Source organism: Streptopelia decaocto (genome assembly GCF_964273445.1).
Source record: "Streptopelia decaocto genome assembly, chromosome: 20".
Classification (NCBI taxonomy): domain Eukaryota; kingdom Metazoa; phylum Chordata; class Aves; order Columbiformes; family Columbidae; genus Streptopelia; species Streptopelia decaocto.
In genome coordinates this window covers 1,488,713-1,506,882 of record NC_138675.1, presented here as the reverse complement: position 1 = coordinate 1,506,882, position 18,170 = coordinate 1,488,713, and the positions used below count along the sequence as shown (strand labels likewise).

Sequence of the window (18,170 nt, the reverse complement as noted above, 5' to 3'; positions counted from 1 at the left end):
GGCACACGTGCAGGGAACGGGCACACGCACAGAGCAGGGGCACACGTGCGTGGGTCAGACACGCATTTGCACACACTCTGTGCACGTGTGGGTACACGCAGGCGCAGGGCCTGGCACGAGTGTGCACACACATGCATCAAGCAGACGTGCAGGGATCAGGCACATGCACACCCCCGTGCAAATGAGGGGCAGACGTGCACAGACAGGCGCGTGGATCTGGCATGAGTGTGCGCCCAGGTGCGTGCAGACACACGTGGATCAAACACACGTGTGTGGCGCAAGGGCACACGTGCACATCCACACGCACCCACACCCCCACGTGCACCGCGCGGGTGCACACACACGTGTGCGTGGCTCAGACACGTGGGTGCACACACACATAGGATCCCACCAGCCTGTGTAAAAACACGTGCACAGACCGAGTATACACGTGCACACCCACGGAATGTAGCATGAGTGTGTGTGTGTGCACACACATCACGCACACGTGCACACACATCACGCACACGTGCACACACACAGACACGGATCCAGCACATCTGCCCCCCCCCATGTGCACAGACAGGGGCACACGTGTGCGCACACATCAGCCCCCCCATTCCCACACCAGCCCCTCAATGCACCCCCAGCTCCCTCCCCAGACAACCCCCAACCCTCCCTGCACCCCCAAACGGTGCCAGGGGGTCAGGGGACATGGGGGGGCTGGGGGACACGGGGGACGCCCCTCACCGTGGCGCCGGCGGGCTGCAGCTGCAGGATGACGGCCGAGGCGTGTTGGAACTTGCGGGGAGCAGCGTGGCAGCCGGGGTGACCGTTGGGGGGCCCCCCTCGCCCCCCGCTCCTTGGGGAACCCCCGCTTTGGGCTGCGGGCCGGGCCGGGGCTGGCGGGGGGCAGGGGTTGGAGTTGGGGGGCGGTGGGGGCCCCGGGGGGGCTGCCCGCGGGGGCCAAGCTGCTGCTGCTGGATGACGAACTGCTGCTGCTGCTGCTGCGGCTGCATCGGCTTCGGCGGCTGCTGCAGGAACTGGGGGGGCTGCAGTGGGGCGTAGGCTGCGGGGACAGCGATGGGGGACAGGGGACCCCCCCTCGTCACCGGTACCTCAGCCCCAATGGACCCCGCCCCCAGGAATCCTCCCCTCTTGCCCTGGTGTCTGTTCACTCTGGTGCCTACTGACAACCAGCTTTACCTGCTGCAGATGGGGGAGCTGAGCTCAGGCTGTCCCAGGGGGGTCCCCCACATTTGGGACAGCATGCCCAAGCTCCATCACCCCATGGGGTCCCCTGGGCTATCCCCTCTCTGCTCCAACCCCCTGCACCAGTGCACCCCACTGGACCCCAGGACCCTCTGGGTGCTCAGACTCTCCCAAGCAGGTCCCCAGAGGGGACGTGTGACCCACAAGGTCCCAAATACAGGCAGGGTGCCAATGTACAGGAAACACCAGTGGGGGCCATCATTAGGTTTCAGAGTGAACGCCCTGCTTGGCTGTGGGCTGCACTCACCCTGCTCACCTCACCCTGATTTTCTGAGCACCCAAGAAGGGGGTGATGCGCCCCTGAAGTGGGTACATACAGGCTAGAAAACCATCATTAGGTTTCAGAGTGAACACTCCACCCCCTGGCTCCCGCAGCACCCATGGGTGACCCCCCCGCCCCAGCGCAGCACCTTACCTGGGGTGACGAGCGGGTGGGCCGTGGCGGGGGCGGCGGCGGCGGGCCAGGGGGTGGGCGCGGGCATCAGGCCCCTCGGCTTTTTTGAGGTGCTCGGCGGGGGGGTCGGGTGGGGGACCCCGGGGGGGGCCGGCCCGGGGCGGGGGGCCCCCGGGGGGCTTCATGGCCAGGGCTGGGGAGGTGGGGGCCGGCGGGGCGAAGGGCCAGGCTGTGCACCTGCAATGGCAGCGGGTCAGGGGGTCTGGAGGGGGATTTTGGGGTGCTGGGGCCGCGGGGGGGCCTCACCTGGGGGGTGGCGGGCGGTGGGGCGGGCGGTGGTGCCGGTGGCGGTGCCGGTGCGGGGCTCTCGGGCCGGACGGCGCTGACAGGGCCCGTGGGGGTGAAGATGAGCTGGGGGGGGGACACAGAGAGTGGGTGCATGGCCCCCATGTTGGGGGGTGGCACTCTGTGTGTCCCCCCACTCCCTGGGACCCCTATGGGGTGACACATGTGTCCCCCTGCCCATGTCCCCAGGGACAGGCACTGGGCACCCTCAGTGTGGTTGGGGACACCCCCAAAAGGCAAAGAGTCCCCCCCTAGGCTTGGGGACCCCCAAAGGGAGCTGTGGGTGCCATGTGGGGGTGGGTACCCCACAGTGGGGCAGGGAGCACCCTATATGAGGGCTGGGGGGCATCCTATAGGGTCTATGTCCCCTATGGGGTGTGGGCACCCCAGAGCGGGGTTAAGGGGCACCCTGAGGGATCTGAGGAGGGTGGGGGCACCCTGGGGGGTTTGGGTACCCCCAACAGTGTGGGGGCACCTCATGGGGTCTGGGTGTCCCACCGGGGTCTGATGGGCACCCTGAGCACAGTGGGGGCCACCCTGTGTGGTCTGGGCACCCCACAGCAGGACAACAGACACCCCACGGGCCCCAGGCACCCAAAGGTGATGGGCACCCTGTAGGGTCTGGATACCCCAGTGTGGGGTGACAGGCACCCTCTGTGTCCTGCCCACCCCACAGCAGGATGATGGGAACCCCATGAGTCCTGAGCACCCCACAGCGGGTTGCTGGGCACCTTGTGAGGTCTGGATACCCCACTGTGGTGTAAGAGTCCCCTATGGGTCCTGCCCACCCCACAACAGGGTGATGTGCACCCCACAAGTCCCGAGCACCCCACCATAGGTTTATGGGCACCCTCTGTGTCCTGACCACCCCACAGCAGGACAAGGGGCACCCCACAGAGCCCGGGCACCCTACAGCAGGTTCATGGGCACCCCATAGGTCCTGCCCACCCCAGAGCAAGATGACAGACACCCCATAGGTCCTGGGCACCCCACAAAAGGGTGACAGGCACCCCACAAGTCCTGGGCACCCCACAAAAGGACAAGAGGCACCCCATGGGCCCTGGGCATCCTGTGGGGTCTGGGTATCCCACAGGTGGTTGATGGGCACCCTATGGGTCCTGCCCACCCCACGGCAGGACAAGGGGCACCCCACAGACCCCAGGCACCCTACAGCAGGTTTATGGGCACCCCATGGGGTCTGGATACCCCATGGGGAGTAATGGGCACCCTCTGTGTCCTGCCCACCCCACAGCAGGGTGACAGGCACCCCATAGTGGGGTAATGGGCACCCCGTGAGTCCCAGGCACCCCATAGTGGGGTAATGGGCACCCTGTGGGTTCCAAGCACCCCACAGCAGGACAAGGGGCACCCCATGGGCCCTGGGCACGTTGTGGGGTCTGGGTACCTCACTGTGGGGTGATGGGCACCCTATGGGTCCTGCCCACCCCACGGCAGGACAAGGGGCACCCCACAGACCCCGGGCACGCTTCAGCAGGACAAGGGGCACCCCAAGGGTCCTGGGTACACCCCAGGTGGCTGATGGGTGCCTTATGGGTCCTGCCCACCCCACAGCAGGACAAGGGGCACCCCATGGGTCCCGGGTACATCACAGGTGGCTCATGGGTGCCTTATGGGTCCTGCCCACCCCACAGCAGGACAAGGGGCACCCCAAGGGTCCTGGGCACCCCACAACAAGCTGAGGGGAACCCCACAGCGCCGTGGGGCAGGGCCCCCCCCTTACCATCTGCGCCCGCAGGTACATCTGGGCCTGGCTGGCGGTGAGGGCGGGCGAGGCGGCGTTGCCCAGCAGCACGGCCTGCTGCGCGATGCCCGAGGCGCCGGGGCCCACGCTCTGCGCGCGGTTCAGCAGCTGCGCCGCCGCCGGGGACGTCGCCAGGTTGATCTGGAACGGGACGGCAGGAGAAAACCGGGGTGCCGTGGTGCCAGAGCGGGGGGCGCGGGTGCCGGCGGGACGGGCGCCCGGGGACTCACCGTGGGCTGCTGCGCCGGTGCGGGCTGCGCGCCGGTGCCGCCCGAAGAGCCGCTCTGCCTGTTGGCCGCCAGGCTGGCCTGGGGACGACAAGAAGAGGCGAACGTCAGCGGCGCGTGGCACCGCAGCACCCATGGGTGCCCCCGGGGTGCCCCGTACCTGCTGGACGGCCGCCAGGCTCTGGAGCTGGGCGCTGGTGAGGTGCTGCTGCTGCAGCGCGGCCGTCTGCAGCATCAGGTGCTGCTGCTGCGCCGCGTACATCTGCTGCAGGTACTGCGCCGCCGTGTTGGGCTGCCGGTGCAGCGCCTGCTGGATCACCTGCGGGGCACGGGGACGTTCCCGGGCTGTACCACGACCGCTAACGTCACCCCCTGGTTCCAGCCGCCCCCCCCAAAGCGCGGTACCTGGACGGTCTGGCGGTCGGGGATGCCGCTGTAGACGGAGATCTGGGGCGCGGGCGGGCGCGCGGCGCCGGTGCTGCTGGGCGTCGTGGCGGTGGCGCCGGCACTGCTGGCGGGCGCGGGGGCCGGGAGCTGCTCGTTCTCCATGGTGGGGGGCGGGGGGGTCAGGCTAGAGCTGGGGGGGGAGGGAGGGTGAGGGGGGCACCCTGCGGCACCCAAGGGTGGAACACGATGGTGGTCCGAGGGGTTATTGGGGGGAGGAGCCCCCGGGATGCGGGAGATGGGGAATGGGAGGATGGACGGAAGGACGGAGGTTGGGAAGGGATGGACAGAAGGACTGAGGAAAGGGAGGGATGGACAGAGGGATGGCTGGAAGGAAGGGAGAGATGAAGGTGAAGATGCAGGGAGGGACAGAAGGATGGATGAGGGAAGGAAGGAGGAAAGGGACAAAGGAAGGGAGGGAAGGACAGATGGACGGATGGAAGGAGGACGGGGCAGAAGGAAGTAGGAAAGGGAGGGAAGGGAGAGAGAGAAGGACAGAAGTAGGAAAGAGCAGACAGGACGACAGAAGGAGGAAAGGGGTAAATGGAAAGGAGAACGGGACGGAAGAAGGGAGGGAGGGAAGGATAGATGGACAGAAGGACAGATGGAGGGTGGACAGAACGATAGACCAAAAGGAGGGAGCAGGACAGACAGAAGGAAAGAGATGAAGACAGTAAAGGATGGATGGAAGGAAGGACAGATGGAAGTAGGAGAGGGATGTAGGGATGGAAGGACGGACAGAGGAAAGGGACAATGGGAGGACAGAGGGAAGGAAGGACAGACGGAAGGGAGAAAAGAGATGGATGGGTGGAAGGAAGGGGACAGACAGGAGGGACAGACGGACAGGAGGAGGACAAGGGCTCTGTGGAGGCCGCAGGGGCTGCGGGCAGCACCACTATCACCGTCACCACCAGCACCGCGGTGGCCACGAGGCTCCATGGTCACCAAGAGCCACCCATGGCCACCACGTTCCCCTGGTCACCCACCCGTGACACCTGTCCCTGCCCATACCCTGTGCCACCAGGCCGGGGGGGCCACCACCACGGTGCCACCACCACGGGCACCACTGTCACGGGTGCCACCACCACGGTGCCACCACCACGGGCACCACTGTCACGGGTGCCACCACCATGAGTGCCACCCCCCAGGTGCCACCGCGGTAGGACCAGGGACAGCAGTGCAGACACCGCAGACCATGGACAGCGGTCACAGTGGGTGGCCTTGGTGGCCTCAGTCGGTGACCACATCACGGCCACACCAACCATCTCCAACCCAGCTCCCATGGGAGGTGGCAGCGGTGACATCCCCAGGGGGTTGTGTCCCCCGCTGGGCCGTGCGGTGTCCCCAGGGGTGGCCTGTGACACTCCAGCGCTGTCCACCCACCAACACGTGTCCACTGGGGACATTCTGGGCAGAACTTTTCCCCTCCGAGCAGCCGTGGATCTTTTTGTCCCCCCCGGTGGCATCGGGGTGACATGGGGCCACTATATCGACCGACACATGGGGACCAGGTCCATCCAGAGCCAACCCCCCCAGGAAGGGGACACCATCACGTCCCCCCCCCACCAAACCCCCGTGGATATTGGGGTGTCAGGGACGACCACCCCTCTTTTGAGCCACGGGTGACGGGGACAACCCACGTCTGACCCCTGAAAAAACACTAAACCCACCCAAAATGAACAAAAAAAGGGGCAGGATCCCGGCACTGCTGGGTGACAGCGGGACCCACCATGGGTGGGGGCACGGGGGGGTCCCACAGCCAGTACGGGGAGCAGCCGCAGAGCTGGACCCCCCTGAGCTGAGCCAAAATGGGGCACAAAGTGATGGAGGGGCAAGAAATCATCGTGGGGGGGTGGGATAGGATAGAGGGGGTGGGACAGGACAGCGAGCGGTGAGGTGGGGGGTGGGAAATAATAATAAGGGGGTGCAAGATTATGGGGGTGCAGATATGATAGAGGGGGCTCAGATATACTGGGGGGGGTCAGATACGAGGCCAAGCAGTGGAACATGGTAGTGGGGGGTGGGAAGTAATAATAAAGGGGTGTAAAATTAGAAGGGGGGGCACAAGATGATGGGGAGGGGTGGGAAAGGTGAGTGGGGGAGATTTAATGGGGGGGTGGGATAGACGGGGGTCAGATATAATGGGGGGGTCAGATATAATGTGGGAAGTTGTATATGATGCTAAGCAGTGGAACATGATAGCAGGGGGGTGGGACATAATAATAAGGGGGTGTAAAATCAGAAGGGGGACACAAGATGATAGGGAGGGGTGAGAAACATGAGGGGGGTGGGATAGAGAGGGAGTCAGATATAACGTGGGGGGGTCAGATATGATACTGAGCAGTGGAACGTTGTAGCGGGGGGTGGGAAGAAGTAATAAGAGGGTGCAAAATCATGGGGGGGCACAAGAGGATGGGGAGGGGTGGGAAACACAAGAGGGGGATATAATGGGGGGGTGGGATACAGTAGAGGAGGGGTCAGATATGATGGGGGGTCAGATATGATGCTAAGGAGTGGAACATGATAGTGGGGGTGGGACATAATAATAAGGAGCTGTAAAATCAGAGAGGGGTGCAGGATGATGGGGGGTGGGAAACATGAGCGGGGGGTGGGATGGGGGGCAGATATAATAGAGACAGATATGATGCTGAGCAGTGGAACACGGTAGTGGGGGGGGAAGTAATAATAAGGGGGTATAAAAGTGTGAGGGGGTGGGAAAGGTGAGTGGGGGAGACTTAATGGGGGGTGGGATAGACAGGGGTCAGATATAATGCGGGGGGGTCAGATATGATGCTGAGCAGGGGAACACGGTAGTGGAGGGTGGGAAGTAGTAATAAGGGGGTGCAAAATCAGAGGGGGGTGCAGGATGATGGGGGGTGGGATATGGTGGTTGGGGGGGACACACTAGTGGGGGGTGGGATATAATAGAGGGGGGTAGGATATGATGGGGGGGCAGATGTGATAGTAAGCAGTGGAACGTGATAGTGGGGGGGTGGGACATAATAATAAGGGTGTATAAAACTGTGGGGGGTGGGAAAGGCGAGTGGGGGATACTTAATGGGGGAATGGGATAGACAGGGGTCAGATACAATAGAGGGGGGGCAGATATAATGTGGGGGGTCAAATATGATGCTGAGCACTGGAACATGATGGGGTGGAAGTAATAATAAGGGGGTGTAAAATCAGAGGGGGGTGCAGGATGATGGGGGGTGGGATATGGTGGCTGGTGGGGGGACACACTAGTGGGGGATGGGATAGAATAGAGGGGGGGAGATATAATGGGGGGGCAGATGTGACAGTACGTAGTGGAACATGATAGTGGGGAGGTGGGAAGTAATAATAAGGGTGTATAAAGTGGGGGGGATGGGAAAGGTGAGTGGGGGAGATGTAATGGGGGGGTGAGATAGACAGAGGTCAGATATAATGTGGGGGGGTCAGATATGATGCTGAGCAATGGAACATGATAGTGGAGGGTGGGACATAATAATAAGGGGGTGCAAAATCAGAGGGGGGTGCAGGATGATGGGGGGGGATATGGTGGTTGGGGGGGACACACTAGTGGGGGGTGGGATAGAAACGAGAGGGAGTGGAATATGATGGGGGGCAGATGTGATAGTGAGCAGTGGAACATGATAGTGGGGGGGTGGGACATAATAATAAGGGGATGTAAAATTAGAGTGGGGGGCAAGATGATGGGGAGGGGTGGGAAACACGAGTCGGGGGGATATAACGGGGGGTGGGCGGGAAACTGGGGGCTCCAAAGGGGGGCGGGGAACGGCGGCGGGACACGGACACCGGTGGGGTGCAGGTCGGGCCTGGCGGACGGGTAAACTGAGGCACGGCGGGTCCCGGGGCGCATGCGCGGCGCGGCCCCCCCCAACCCCCCCTCTGTCCCCCCTCCCCGTTCCCGGCCCGGCCCAGACAAAGCCGCCGGGGCCCGGTAGCGGCGGCAAGCGCGGTACCTGCGGCCCGGGCGGAGCGGCTCCCGCCGGCCACGGCCATGGCCCCGGCGGCTCCGGGGGCGGGCGGGGGGCGGTGGGGGGTCCCGGTGCCGGTGCCGGCGGGGCCGGGCCCGCGGCCGCTCCCTCCTCCCTCAGGCGGCGGCGCGGCGGCCCGATGCCATAACTCATTTGCATTCCTCCGCGCGTCACGTGGGCCGCGCCAGCCAATCGCCGCCCCGCCCGCCCCGCCGGGACACGCCCACCGCGCCCCGCGCCCGCCGCGCCGGCGGCAGCCGCTCGCGCCTCGCCATGGCAACAGGGAGGGGAGGGGGGAGCGGGGTCGCCATGGCAACGGGGAGGGGCGGGGGGAGGGAGGGGTCGCTCCGCCCCGGGCAGCGGGTGAGCCCGGCGGGGGGGGGCCGGACGTGGGGGGCACCGGTCACCGTGTCAGCGGGGCTGCCCGGGGTGACCCCGCGGGATGCTCAGGGGTGGTACCGGCTGGATGCTGCACTGGAGGGGCGGTGGCACCGGTCACCGGTGCTGCCTGAGGTCACCCGGTGTCACCCCGGGGTGCTCAGGGCCGGTACGGGAGGGATGCACTGGAGGGATGGTGGCACCGGTCACCAGTGCTGCCTGGGGACACCCGGTGTCACCCTCGGGTACCCAGGGCTGGTACCAGTGGGATGACGTGACAGGGAGGTGGCACCGGTCCTCATGTCCCCGCTGTTCTGGGGTCACCCCGGGGTGCTCAGGGTCGGTACTGCAGGGACACTTGCAGCAAAGGGACGGTGACACCGATCACCAGTGCTGTCTGGTGTCACCAGACGTCACCACGTGCCCAGCGCTGGCACCCGTGGGATGCTGCAGTACAGGGGTGGTGGCACTGGTGCCTGGGGTCACCCCGGGGTGCCCAGGGACAGTACCGGTGGGATGATGTGACAGGGGAGGTCACCCAGGGATGCTCAGGGCTGGCACCACAAGGGCGCTGTCACAGAGAGCGGTGGCAGCGGTCCCTGAGCCCCCTGGGCTCACCCCGTGTCACCGGTGGGGCGCTGTGGCAGAGGGAGGTGGCTCCGGTCCCTGGTGTCCCCTGCTGTCACCCCAGGGTGCTCTGGGGACGCCCGGGCTGGGCAGGCGCTGCTCCCATCCCTGTGTCCCCACCACCGAGCGCCATCACCCCGAGGTGACACCCAATTTACTGCCCACAGGGACGATGCCACTGGTGGGGACATTATTTGCAGGAGGGACTTTGGACACTGAACTTTGGGTGGTTAATCACACCTAAAGAACTGTGGGCTCTTCTGGGGTGCCCAGAGAGCCCTGCAGCCCCCAGCCCGGTGTGTGACCCCAAATCCCCCGGGGCTGGATGGGGATGGAGGTTGGGGGTCCACCCGCTCCCCCGAGGCTGGGGCTGGTGCTGGATTTGGCCCCGTGCGCCCGGCACCAGGTCGGGAAATGGATCTGGGAGGATAAACAGTGTCGGGGGTGCTGCCCAGCGTGGAAAATACCGATATCTGCTCCTGAAGGGCTTGGGGGCTTGCAAAGGGGTTTGCTGTGGGGCTTCTGGATTCGCAAAGGGGCTTGTGGGTTTGCAGTGGGGTTTGGGGCTTTGTAAGGGGATTTGTGAGTTTGCAACAAGTTTGGGGGTTTGCAACAGGGCTTGTGGGTTTGCAATGGGGCTTCTGAATTTGCAGTGGGGCTTGTGGGTTTGCAATGGGGCTTATGGGTTTGCAATAGGGTTTGGGGGTTTGCAATGGGGCTTATGGGTTTGCAATAGGGTTTGGGGGTTTGCAATGGGGCTTATGGGTTTGCAATAGGGTTTGGGGGTTTGCAGTGGGGCTTGTGGGTTTGCAAGAGGGCTCAGAGTTTTGCAAGGGGACTTGTGGGTTTGCAAGAGGGACCTGTGGGTTTGCAATGTGGCTTGGGGATTTGCAACAGGGTTTGGGGGTTTGCAATGGGCATTTGCGAGTTTGCAAGGGGATTCGTGGGTTTGCAGTGGGGCTTCTGAATTTGCAGTGGGGCTTGTGGGTTTGCAATGGGGCTTGTGGGTTTGCAGTGGGGCTTGTGGATTTGCAATGGGGCTTCTGAATTTGCAGTGGGGCTTGTGGGTTTGCAGTGGGGCTTGTGGATTTGCAATGGGGCTTCTGAATTTGCAGTGGGGCTTGTAGGTTTCCAATGGGGCTTCTGAATTTGCAGTGGGGCTTGCGGATTTGCAATGGGGCTTGTAGGTTTGCAGTGGGGCTTGCGAGATTGCAATGGGGCTTCTGAATTTGCAGTGGGGCTTGTGGGTTTGCAATGGGGCTTGTGGGTTTGCAATGGGGCTTATGGGTTTGCAATAGGGTTTGGGGGTTTGCAATGGGGCTTGTGGGTTTGCAATGGGGCTTCTGAATTTGCAGTGGGGCTTGTGGGTTTGCAACAGGGACTTGTGCGCTTGCAATGTGGCTTCTGGATTTTCAACAGGGCTTGTAAGTTTGCAACAGGGCTTGGAGGTTTGCAAGAGGATTTGTGGGTTTGCGATGGGGGTTGTGGGTTTGCAATGGGGCTCACAGGTTTGCGAGGGGGCTTGTGGGTTTGCAACAGGGACTCGTGGGTTTGCGAAGGGACACAAGGGTTTCCACATATAACTTAAGGATTTGTAAAAAGGTCTCAGGTATTTGCACGTGGAGCTTGAGGATTTGCAAACCAGGACCTGAAGGTTTGCAAAAGGGACTCGAGGATTTGCAAAGGGGACTAGTGGGTTTGCAAAGGGGACTGGTGGGTTTGCAAAGGGGACTGGTGGGTTTGCAAAGGGGACTCCTGTGTTCGCACGCAGGAACCTGAGGTTTGCAAAGGGGAGTTGAGGGTTTGCAGAATCCGCACGTGGGGCTCATGGATTTGCAAAGGGGACTCGAGGATTCGCATGTGGGCTGTGAGGATTTGCAGAGGGGACCCGTGGGTCTGCACATGGGACTCAAGAGTTTGCAAAGGGACTTGTGGGTTTACAAGGGATCTGTGGGTTGGCAAAGGGGCCAGTGGGTTTGCAAGGGGGCCAGTGGGTTTGCAAGGGGGCCAGTGGGTTTGCAAAGGGGGCCTGTGGGTTTACAAGGGGTCTGTGGTTTTACAAGGGGTCTGTGGGTTTGCAAAGGGGCTCGTGGGTTTGCAAAGGGGCCAGTGGGTTTGCAAAGGGACTTGTGGGTTTACAAGGGGTCTGTGGGTTTGCAAGGGGGCCAGTGGGTTTGCAAGGGGGCCAGTGGGTTTGCAAAGGGGGCTTGTGGGTTTGCAAAGGGGCCCATGGGTTTGCAAAGGGACTTGTGGGTTTACAAGGGGTCTGTGGGTTTGCAAGGGGCCCGTGGGTTGGCAAAGGGGCCCGTGGGTTTGCTAAGGGGCCCGTGGGTTTGCTTGGCTTGCAGGGTGGGTGCTGCCCACTCCTGCCTGCACTGGGGGTACTGGGGGGGCTGTGAAGGCTGTGGGGGGATACTGGGGGTACTGGGAGAGCTATGGGTGGTACTGGGGGGGCTGTGAGGGCTGTGGGGTACTGGGGGTCATTGGGGGGGGGGGCTATAGGGGATGCTGTGGGGGCTGTGAGGGCTATAGGGGCACTTGGGGGGCTACAACGCCTATGGGGGGCACTAGAGGAGCTGTGGGTGCAGTGGGGGCACTGGGAGGGCTATGGGGGAGCGCTGGGGGCACTGGGGGGGCGATGGGAGGACACGCGGCGCTGCTGCCGCGAGGGGGCGATGCCGCCCGTCCCACGGGACACGCCGGGATTTCTCCCTTTTTCCCCCTTTTTCCCTTCCCCCCCTTTTTCTCTCCCCCCTTTATTGTCTCTTTTTTATTCCCCGCCTTCCCCCTTTTCTTTTCCCATTTCTTTCACCCCACAACTCCAGCTCCTCTACCGGCCACCCTGCGCACCCCAACCCCCCTTCAGAGCAGCGCCCGACCCAAACCCTGCCCTTTTCAGCCCAAAAAATCAACCACACCGGGCAACGACATCACCAACCGCAGCAGAGATGGGGCAGGGGGGTGCTCCCCATCGGGTACCACGCTCATCCCGCAAACCTCCAGCATCCCGGAGATGCGGTTTAGTTGGGGTACCCCATCCCGCATCCCGGGGTCCACATCTTCATATTAAACCCCCCCGCACCACCCAAAAGTAAAAGGAGCCGAGCGATGCCAAAGTGCCGGTGCTGCCGGTGCCTCCCGGGGGCGCCGCCGCCGGGACGCGGTTCCTGAGCGCTCCGGGGAACCGGGCGGGAAAAGCTTTTAAGCACAAACCCACATTGTTTCCACCCAGCGGGGCGACCATTCAACCTCCAAACACGCTCAGGGTTGGGTTTCCAGCCGGAAATTTCCCTCCGATGGTACAAAAAGGCAGATTTGCTTCCCCCCCCACCCCCCAAATAAAATAAAGGGGGGGGGGGTGAAAAATTCCTCCGCCTCCTTGCAGGCTCTGCAAATATTTATGCGGTTCAAAAAGGTCCCGAGGGAACAAAGCACGGACACGGCGCGGCCCCCCCCGAACAATGGGGCCGGATGTGTTCTGATGTGAGCGGAGCCGGTTCATATCCGCCTACCTGCGGCCTCCAGCTGCTTGAAATCCCTGCAAAAAAGGGCAAAATGTTGTATATTTTGAGGGAAAAAAATGGGGAAAAAGAGGCTTTTTTTGGGGGGCGAAAGGCTTTTTTTGGGGGGGGAGGGAAATGGCTTTTTTAGGGGTAAAAAAGGCGTTTCTTTGGGAGGAATTAGGTATTCTGAGTGGCAGGCGCCCACCGCCCTCTGAGCATCACAGTGGTCCCTGAGTCCCTGATGCGCAGCATCACCGCATCCCTTTCTTAACGAAGATGGGTGGTTTAATGAAGCCGGGAGCTCATTACCCCCCAGGGACCCCCGTCCGTCCCGGGATGTCACCGTCACCCCAACACCTTCGCCCCCCCCGGCCTCAGCATCCCCCCATTCCAGGGTACGAGAGCGAGGAGAAGCGGATGACCGAGGTTATATAAATATTTTGAGTCAGCTTTGGGGGGTTATTTAATGTATTTGCAGTGGATTCGGGTATTTTTCCAAAGGAAATCGCGGGCTGACGTGGTCTCTCCTCCCCCCACCTTCTTCTGGATGCTCCAAATTGGGGTATTTTGCACAATTTTGCCTCATCGCAGGGTCATTTTTTTGCAACAATCCCCCCATTTTTGCCCCGAATTCTCCCATTTTTTGCTCACGGAGCAGAAACTGTGATTTCCATCCCCTTGGTGGCAGCTCCAGCTCCCTCTCCCTTCCCACTGTCCGTCTGTCCATCCATCCAAACCCCCCAAACCATTGGCTTATTTTGGGGGATCCATTCACCTCCCTGTAATTACACCCTTAATGTACCAGTGTTAATGATTACCGGGTTATCAATATCCTATAGGATCCATACAAGAAGGATTCAACCCCTAATTTTGGGCTGGAAATCCCGCTGGGTGCCGAATCGGCGCTGGGGACCGAGCACCTTTTAGTGCTTTAAATCTGCTCCATCATCTCCTTTGGGTTAATTAAATCACACCAATTAGTTCAGAAACGGCTTAACCTCCGGGATGGGGGGGTCTCCCCAAACAGAGCTGTTGCTCTTGGTCGCACCGTGAATTTATATTTCCTGCGGCATTTAGTTGTGGAGTATTTAGCTCCGGTGTATTTGGCATCTGGGCACCGGGGAGTTTATTGCTGGTGCGTTTAGCTCTGGTGTATTTAGCAAAAGGGCATTTAGCTCCGGGGCATTTCGCATCGATGCATTTGGCATCTGAGGAATTTAGCATTAGTGCATTTAGCAAGAAAGCATTTAGCATCGGTGCATTTAAACCCCAGGGCATTAAGCATTGGTGCATTTAGCGTTGGGGCATAAAGAGCTGGTGCACTGAGCACCAGGGCGCTGAGCAGTGGTGTATTTAGCTCCGAGCATTTAGTAAAGAGGTATTTAGCTCTGGGGCATTAAGCATTGGGGTGTTTTGCACTGATGCATAAAGCGTTGCTGAATTTAGCACCAGGGCATTTAGCTCGGGTGCATTTAGCTCTGGAGCATTTTACATTGGTGCATTTGGCTCTGGTGCATTTATTGTTGGTGCATTTAGCACAGGTACATTTAATTCTGGTGCATTAGCGCCGGTGCATTTAACTCTGGTGCATCTATTGTTGGTGCATTTAGCGCTGGTGCATTTAGTGTTGGTGCATTTAGCATTGGCACAATTAACCCTGGTGCATTTGCTGTTGGTGCATTTAGCTCTGGTGCATTTATTGTAGGTGCATTTAACTCTGGTGCACTTGGTGTTGGTGCATTTATTTTAGGTGCATTTAACTCTGGTGCATTTAGCTCTGGTGCATTTATTGTAGGTGCATTTAACTCTGGTGCATTTAGCTCTGGTGCATTTGGTGTTGCTGCATTTAACTCTGGAGCATTTGGTGTTGGTGCATTTAGCTCTGGTGCACTTGATGTCGGTGCATTTAACTCTGCTGCATTTGGTGTTGGTATATTTAGCTCTGGTACATTTATTGTAGATGCATTTAACTCTGGTGCATTTAGCTCTGGTGCATTTATTGTAGGTGCATGTAACTCTGGTGCATTTAGCTCTGGTGCATTTGGTGTTGCTGCATTTAACTCTGGTGTATTTAGTGTTGGTGCACTTCACTCTGGTGCATTGGTGTTGGTGCATTTAGCTCTGGTGCATTTGGTGCGGCTCCTGGGGAGCAGCGCTGCACAACACCCCCATTGAGGCTCCGGCGCTGCTGAGTTTCCAGGCGTGAGGGATTCTCAGTCACCCAGACCTGAGGGTGAACCCGGCGCTGGGGCTGAGCCCGGGGCTTGTCACCCGTGGAGCTGCTCCCCCAGTGCTCCAGAGCCCGTGGGGACCAGCGGCTCCAGCTGAGGCTGCAACTGGCTCCGGTTTTCTAAATAAACCTTCCCCAGTGGAGCCTGAGCCCGACCGCAAACGAGCCCTGGTGCATCGCAGTGCTGGGGAGAGGGTGGAAACCCCCAGGAGGGGGTTGTAACGCTGAAAGGAGGGTTGCAACGGTGGGGAGAGGGTGGCAATGCTGGGAGAGGGTGGTAACATTGAAAGGGGGGTTGCAGTGCTGGGGAGAGGGTTGCAATGCTGGGGAGAGGGTTGCAATGCTGGGGAGAGGGTTGTGATGCTGGGGAGAGGGTTGTGATGCTGGGGGGAAGGTTGCAATGCTGGGGAGTGGGTGGTGATCATGAAAAGAGGGTTGCAGTGGTGGGGAGAGGGTTACAACACCAGGGAGAGGGTTGCAATGCTGGGGAGAGGGTTGCAATGCTGGGGAGTGGGTTGCAACTCTAGGGGAAGGTTGCAACGTTGGGGAGAGGGTTCAAGTGCTGGGGAGAGGGTTCAAGTGCTGGGGAGAGGGTTCCAGTGCTGGGGAGAGGGTCGCAATGCTGGGGAGAGGGTTGCAATGCTGGGGGGAAGGTTGCAAAGCTGGGGAGAGGGTGGTAATGATGAAAAGAGGGTTGCAGTGGTGAGGAGAGGGTTCCAACACCAGGGAGAGGGTTGCAGTGCTGGGGATAGGGTGGCAATGTTGAAAAGTGGGTTGCAATGCCGCAGGGAGGATTGCAGTGGTGGGGAGAAGGTTGCAACAGGGAGGAGAGGGCTGCAGTCCTGGGGGAAGGTTGCAGGGTTGGGGGGAAGGTTGCAATGCTGGGGAGAGGATTCTGGGGAGTGTCTGATGTTCTGGGGAGGTTCTCAGTGCTGGGGGGAAGGTTGCAACGCTGGGGAGAGGGTGGTGATGCCGAGGGGGGTGGTTGTAATGCTGACAAGAGGGTTGCAACTGTGGGGAAGATTGCAATGCTGGGGAGAGGGTTGCAAAGCTGGGGAGAGGGTGTAATGTTGAAAAGAGGGTTGCAGTGGTGGGGAGATGGTTCCAACACCAGGGAGTGGGTTGCAATACTGAAAGGAGTGTTGCAATTTTGGGGAGAGGGTTGCAATGCTGGGGAGTGGGTTGCAATGTTGGGGAGTGGGTTGCAATGCTGGGGAGAGGGTTGCAACTCTAGGGGAAGGTTGCAACGTTGGGGAGAGGGTTCAAGTGCTGGGGAGTGGGTTGCAATGCTGGGGAGTGGGTTGCAATGCTGGGGAGTGGGTTGCAATGCTGGGGAGTGGGTTGCAATGCTGGGGAGAGGGTTGCAATGCTGGGGAGTGGGTTGCAATGCTGGGGAGTGGGTTGCAATACTGGAGATGGCACTGGGATCCCCACCACCGCCTGCATTTCCCCGGCTGGGGATGCTCAGGACGGGCTTGCACCAGCACCATCTCTCCTCCTCCTCATTCCCCGTGTCTGGCTCCGGGAACCCGCCGGCGTCCCGCTGCTCCCGCGCCCGGCCCGGCCTTTCCAGCAAACCCGAATTTCCCTGGAAAGAGACAAGTGGGATTTGCCAAAAATTCTGAGCTTAATTAAAACCAAAAAACCCCCCCAATTTTTTCCTGGTGGTGGAGGTGGAATGGGAGCAGACGGAGCTGAATCGCGACTGGTAATAGCAAAGAAAAACAACCTGTACAAATAAATTATAAGCTTCTCTATTAAATTATTCCGCCCCGCTGGAGCTGGACACCCGTCGCCTTTGATCCTCCCGCTCCCGTCCCGTTCCCAGCCCGCGGGACGGGGTGAAGGAGACCCGGATGGTAATGGGCGCTGACGGCTTGGAAAAGCAAGACAGACGCTTCGTTAATGAGCCCTAACGAGGCCGAGGGGCCCGATGAGGCTGGCGGCGGGTTCTGCTGAGCCGGCGGCGCTGGGAGTGGCGGGTGATGCCCCGCGGGCCGGCGAGGGGACGACCAGGGCACGTTTGATTGTGTTCTCTTCCAGCTTCCCCGCATCCCTCGTTTTTCCAACAGGAAAGATTTAATTAAAGAAAATATAATGGGAGACGCGGATTGGGGAGCGGGGGGCCTGGGTGGCTTCTGTGATAGGGTGTGATGGGGAGCTGAGAGCAGCCCCAGCTTACAATGAGCTTGCAACAAGCTTACAACAAGTTTGCAATGGGTTTGCAATGGGTTTGCAAGCAGTTTGCACAGGGAGGTTGCAACGGGCTTCCCAGGGTTGCAATGGGCTTGAAAGAGGCTTGCAATGGATTTGCAATGGGTTTGAGAGTGTTTTGCAACAGGTTCTGAAGGGACTTGCAACAGGTTTGCATTGGGCTTGCAAAGGGTTTGCTATGGGTTTGAGAGGGGCTTGCAAATGATTTCCAAGGGATTTGCATTGGGTTTGCAATAGACTTGCAACTGGCTTGCAATGAATTTGCAGTGGGTTTGCAAAGGGTTTGCAACAGGTTTGCAAGCAATGGGTTTCTGCAAACACGTTGCGATGAGTTTGTAATGAGCTTGCAAAGGGTTTGCAGTGACCCTCCAAGGTTTGCAATGCGTTTGCGACAAGATTGCAATGGGCTTGAAAAGGGCTTACAAGGGGTTTACAATGGGCTTGCAGTGGGTCTGCTATGGGCTTGCAAGGGGTTTAAAATGGGTTTGCAATAGACTTGCAATTGGCTTGCAATGAATTTGCAAGGGGTTTGCAAAGTGTTTGCAATGGGCTTGCCACAGGTTTGCAAGCAATAGGTTTCTACAAACACGTTGCAATGAGTTTGCAATGAGCTTGCAAAAGGTTTGCAGTGACCCTCTAAGGTTTGCAAGAAGATTGTAATGGGCTTGAAAAGGGCTTGCAAGGGGTTTACAATGGGCTTGCAGTGGGTGAGCTATGGGCTTGCAAGGGGTTTACAATGGGCTTGCAGTGGGTTTGTTATGGGCTTGCAAGGGGTTTACAATGGGCTTGCAGTGGGTGTGCTATGGGCTTACAAGGGG

At 60.1% G+C, this 18,170-nt stretch overlaps 1 protein-coding gene across 1 annotated transcript; it reads right to left on the bottom strand.

Moving 5' to 3' along the window:
* Positions 1 to 684: 684 nt before the first annotated feature.
* Positions 685 to 8,532, bottom strand: LOC309448375 (polyhomeotic-like protein 2; the record flags this gene model as incomplete). The annotated part of the gene is given in 12 exon segments (XM_082069846.1): positions 685 to 820; positions 822 to 931; positions 933 to 1,048; positions 1,667 to 1,707; positions 1,709 to 1,842; positions 1,844 to 1,882; positions 1,952 to 2,056; positions 3,732 to 3,893; positions 3,983 to 4,060; positions 4,140 to 4,298; positions 4,385 to 4,556; positions 8,386 to 8,532. Coding segments are annotated over 11 exon segments (1,224 nt in total). The 5' UTR covers positions 4,529 to 4,556; positions 8,386 to 8,532.
* Positions 8,533 to 18,170: the final 9,638 nt, after the last annotated feature.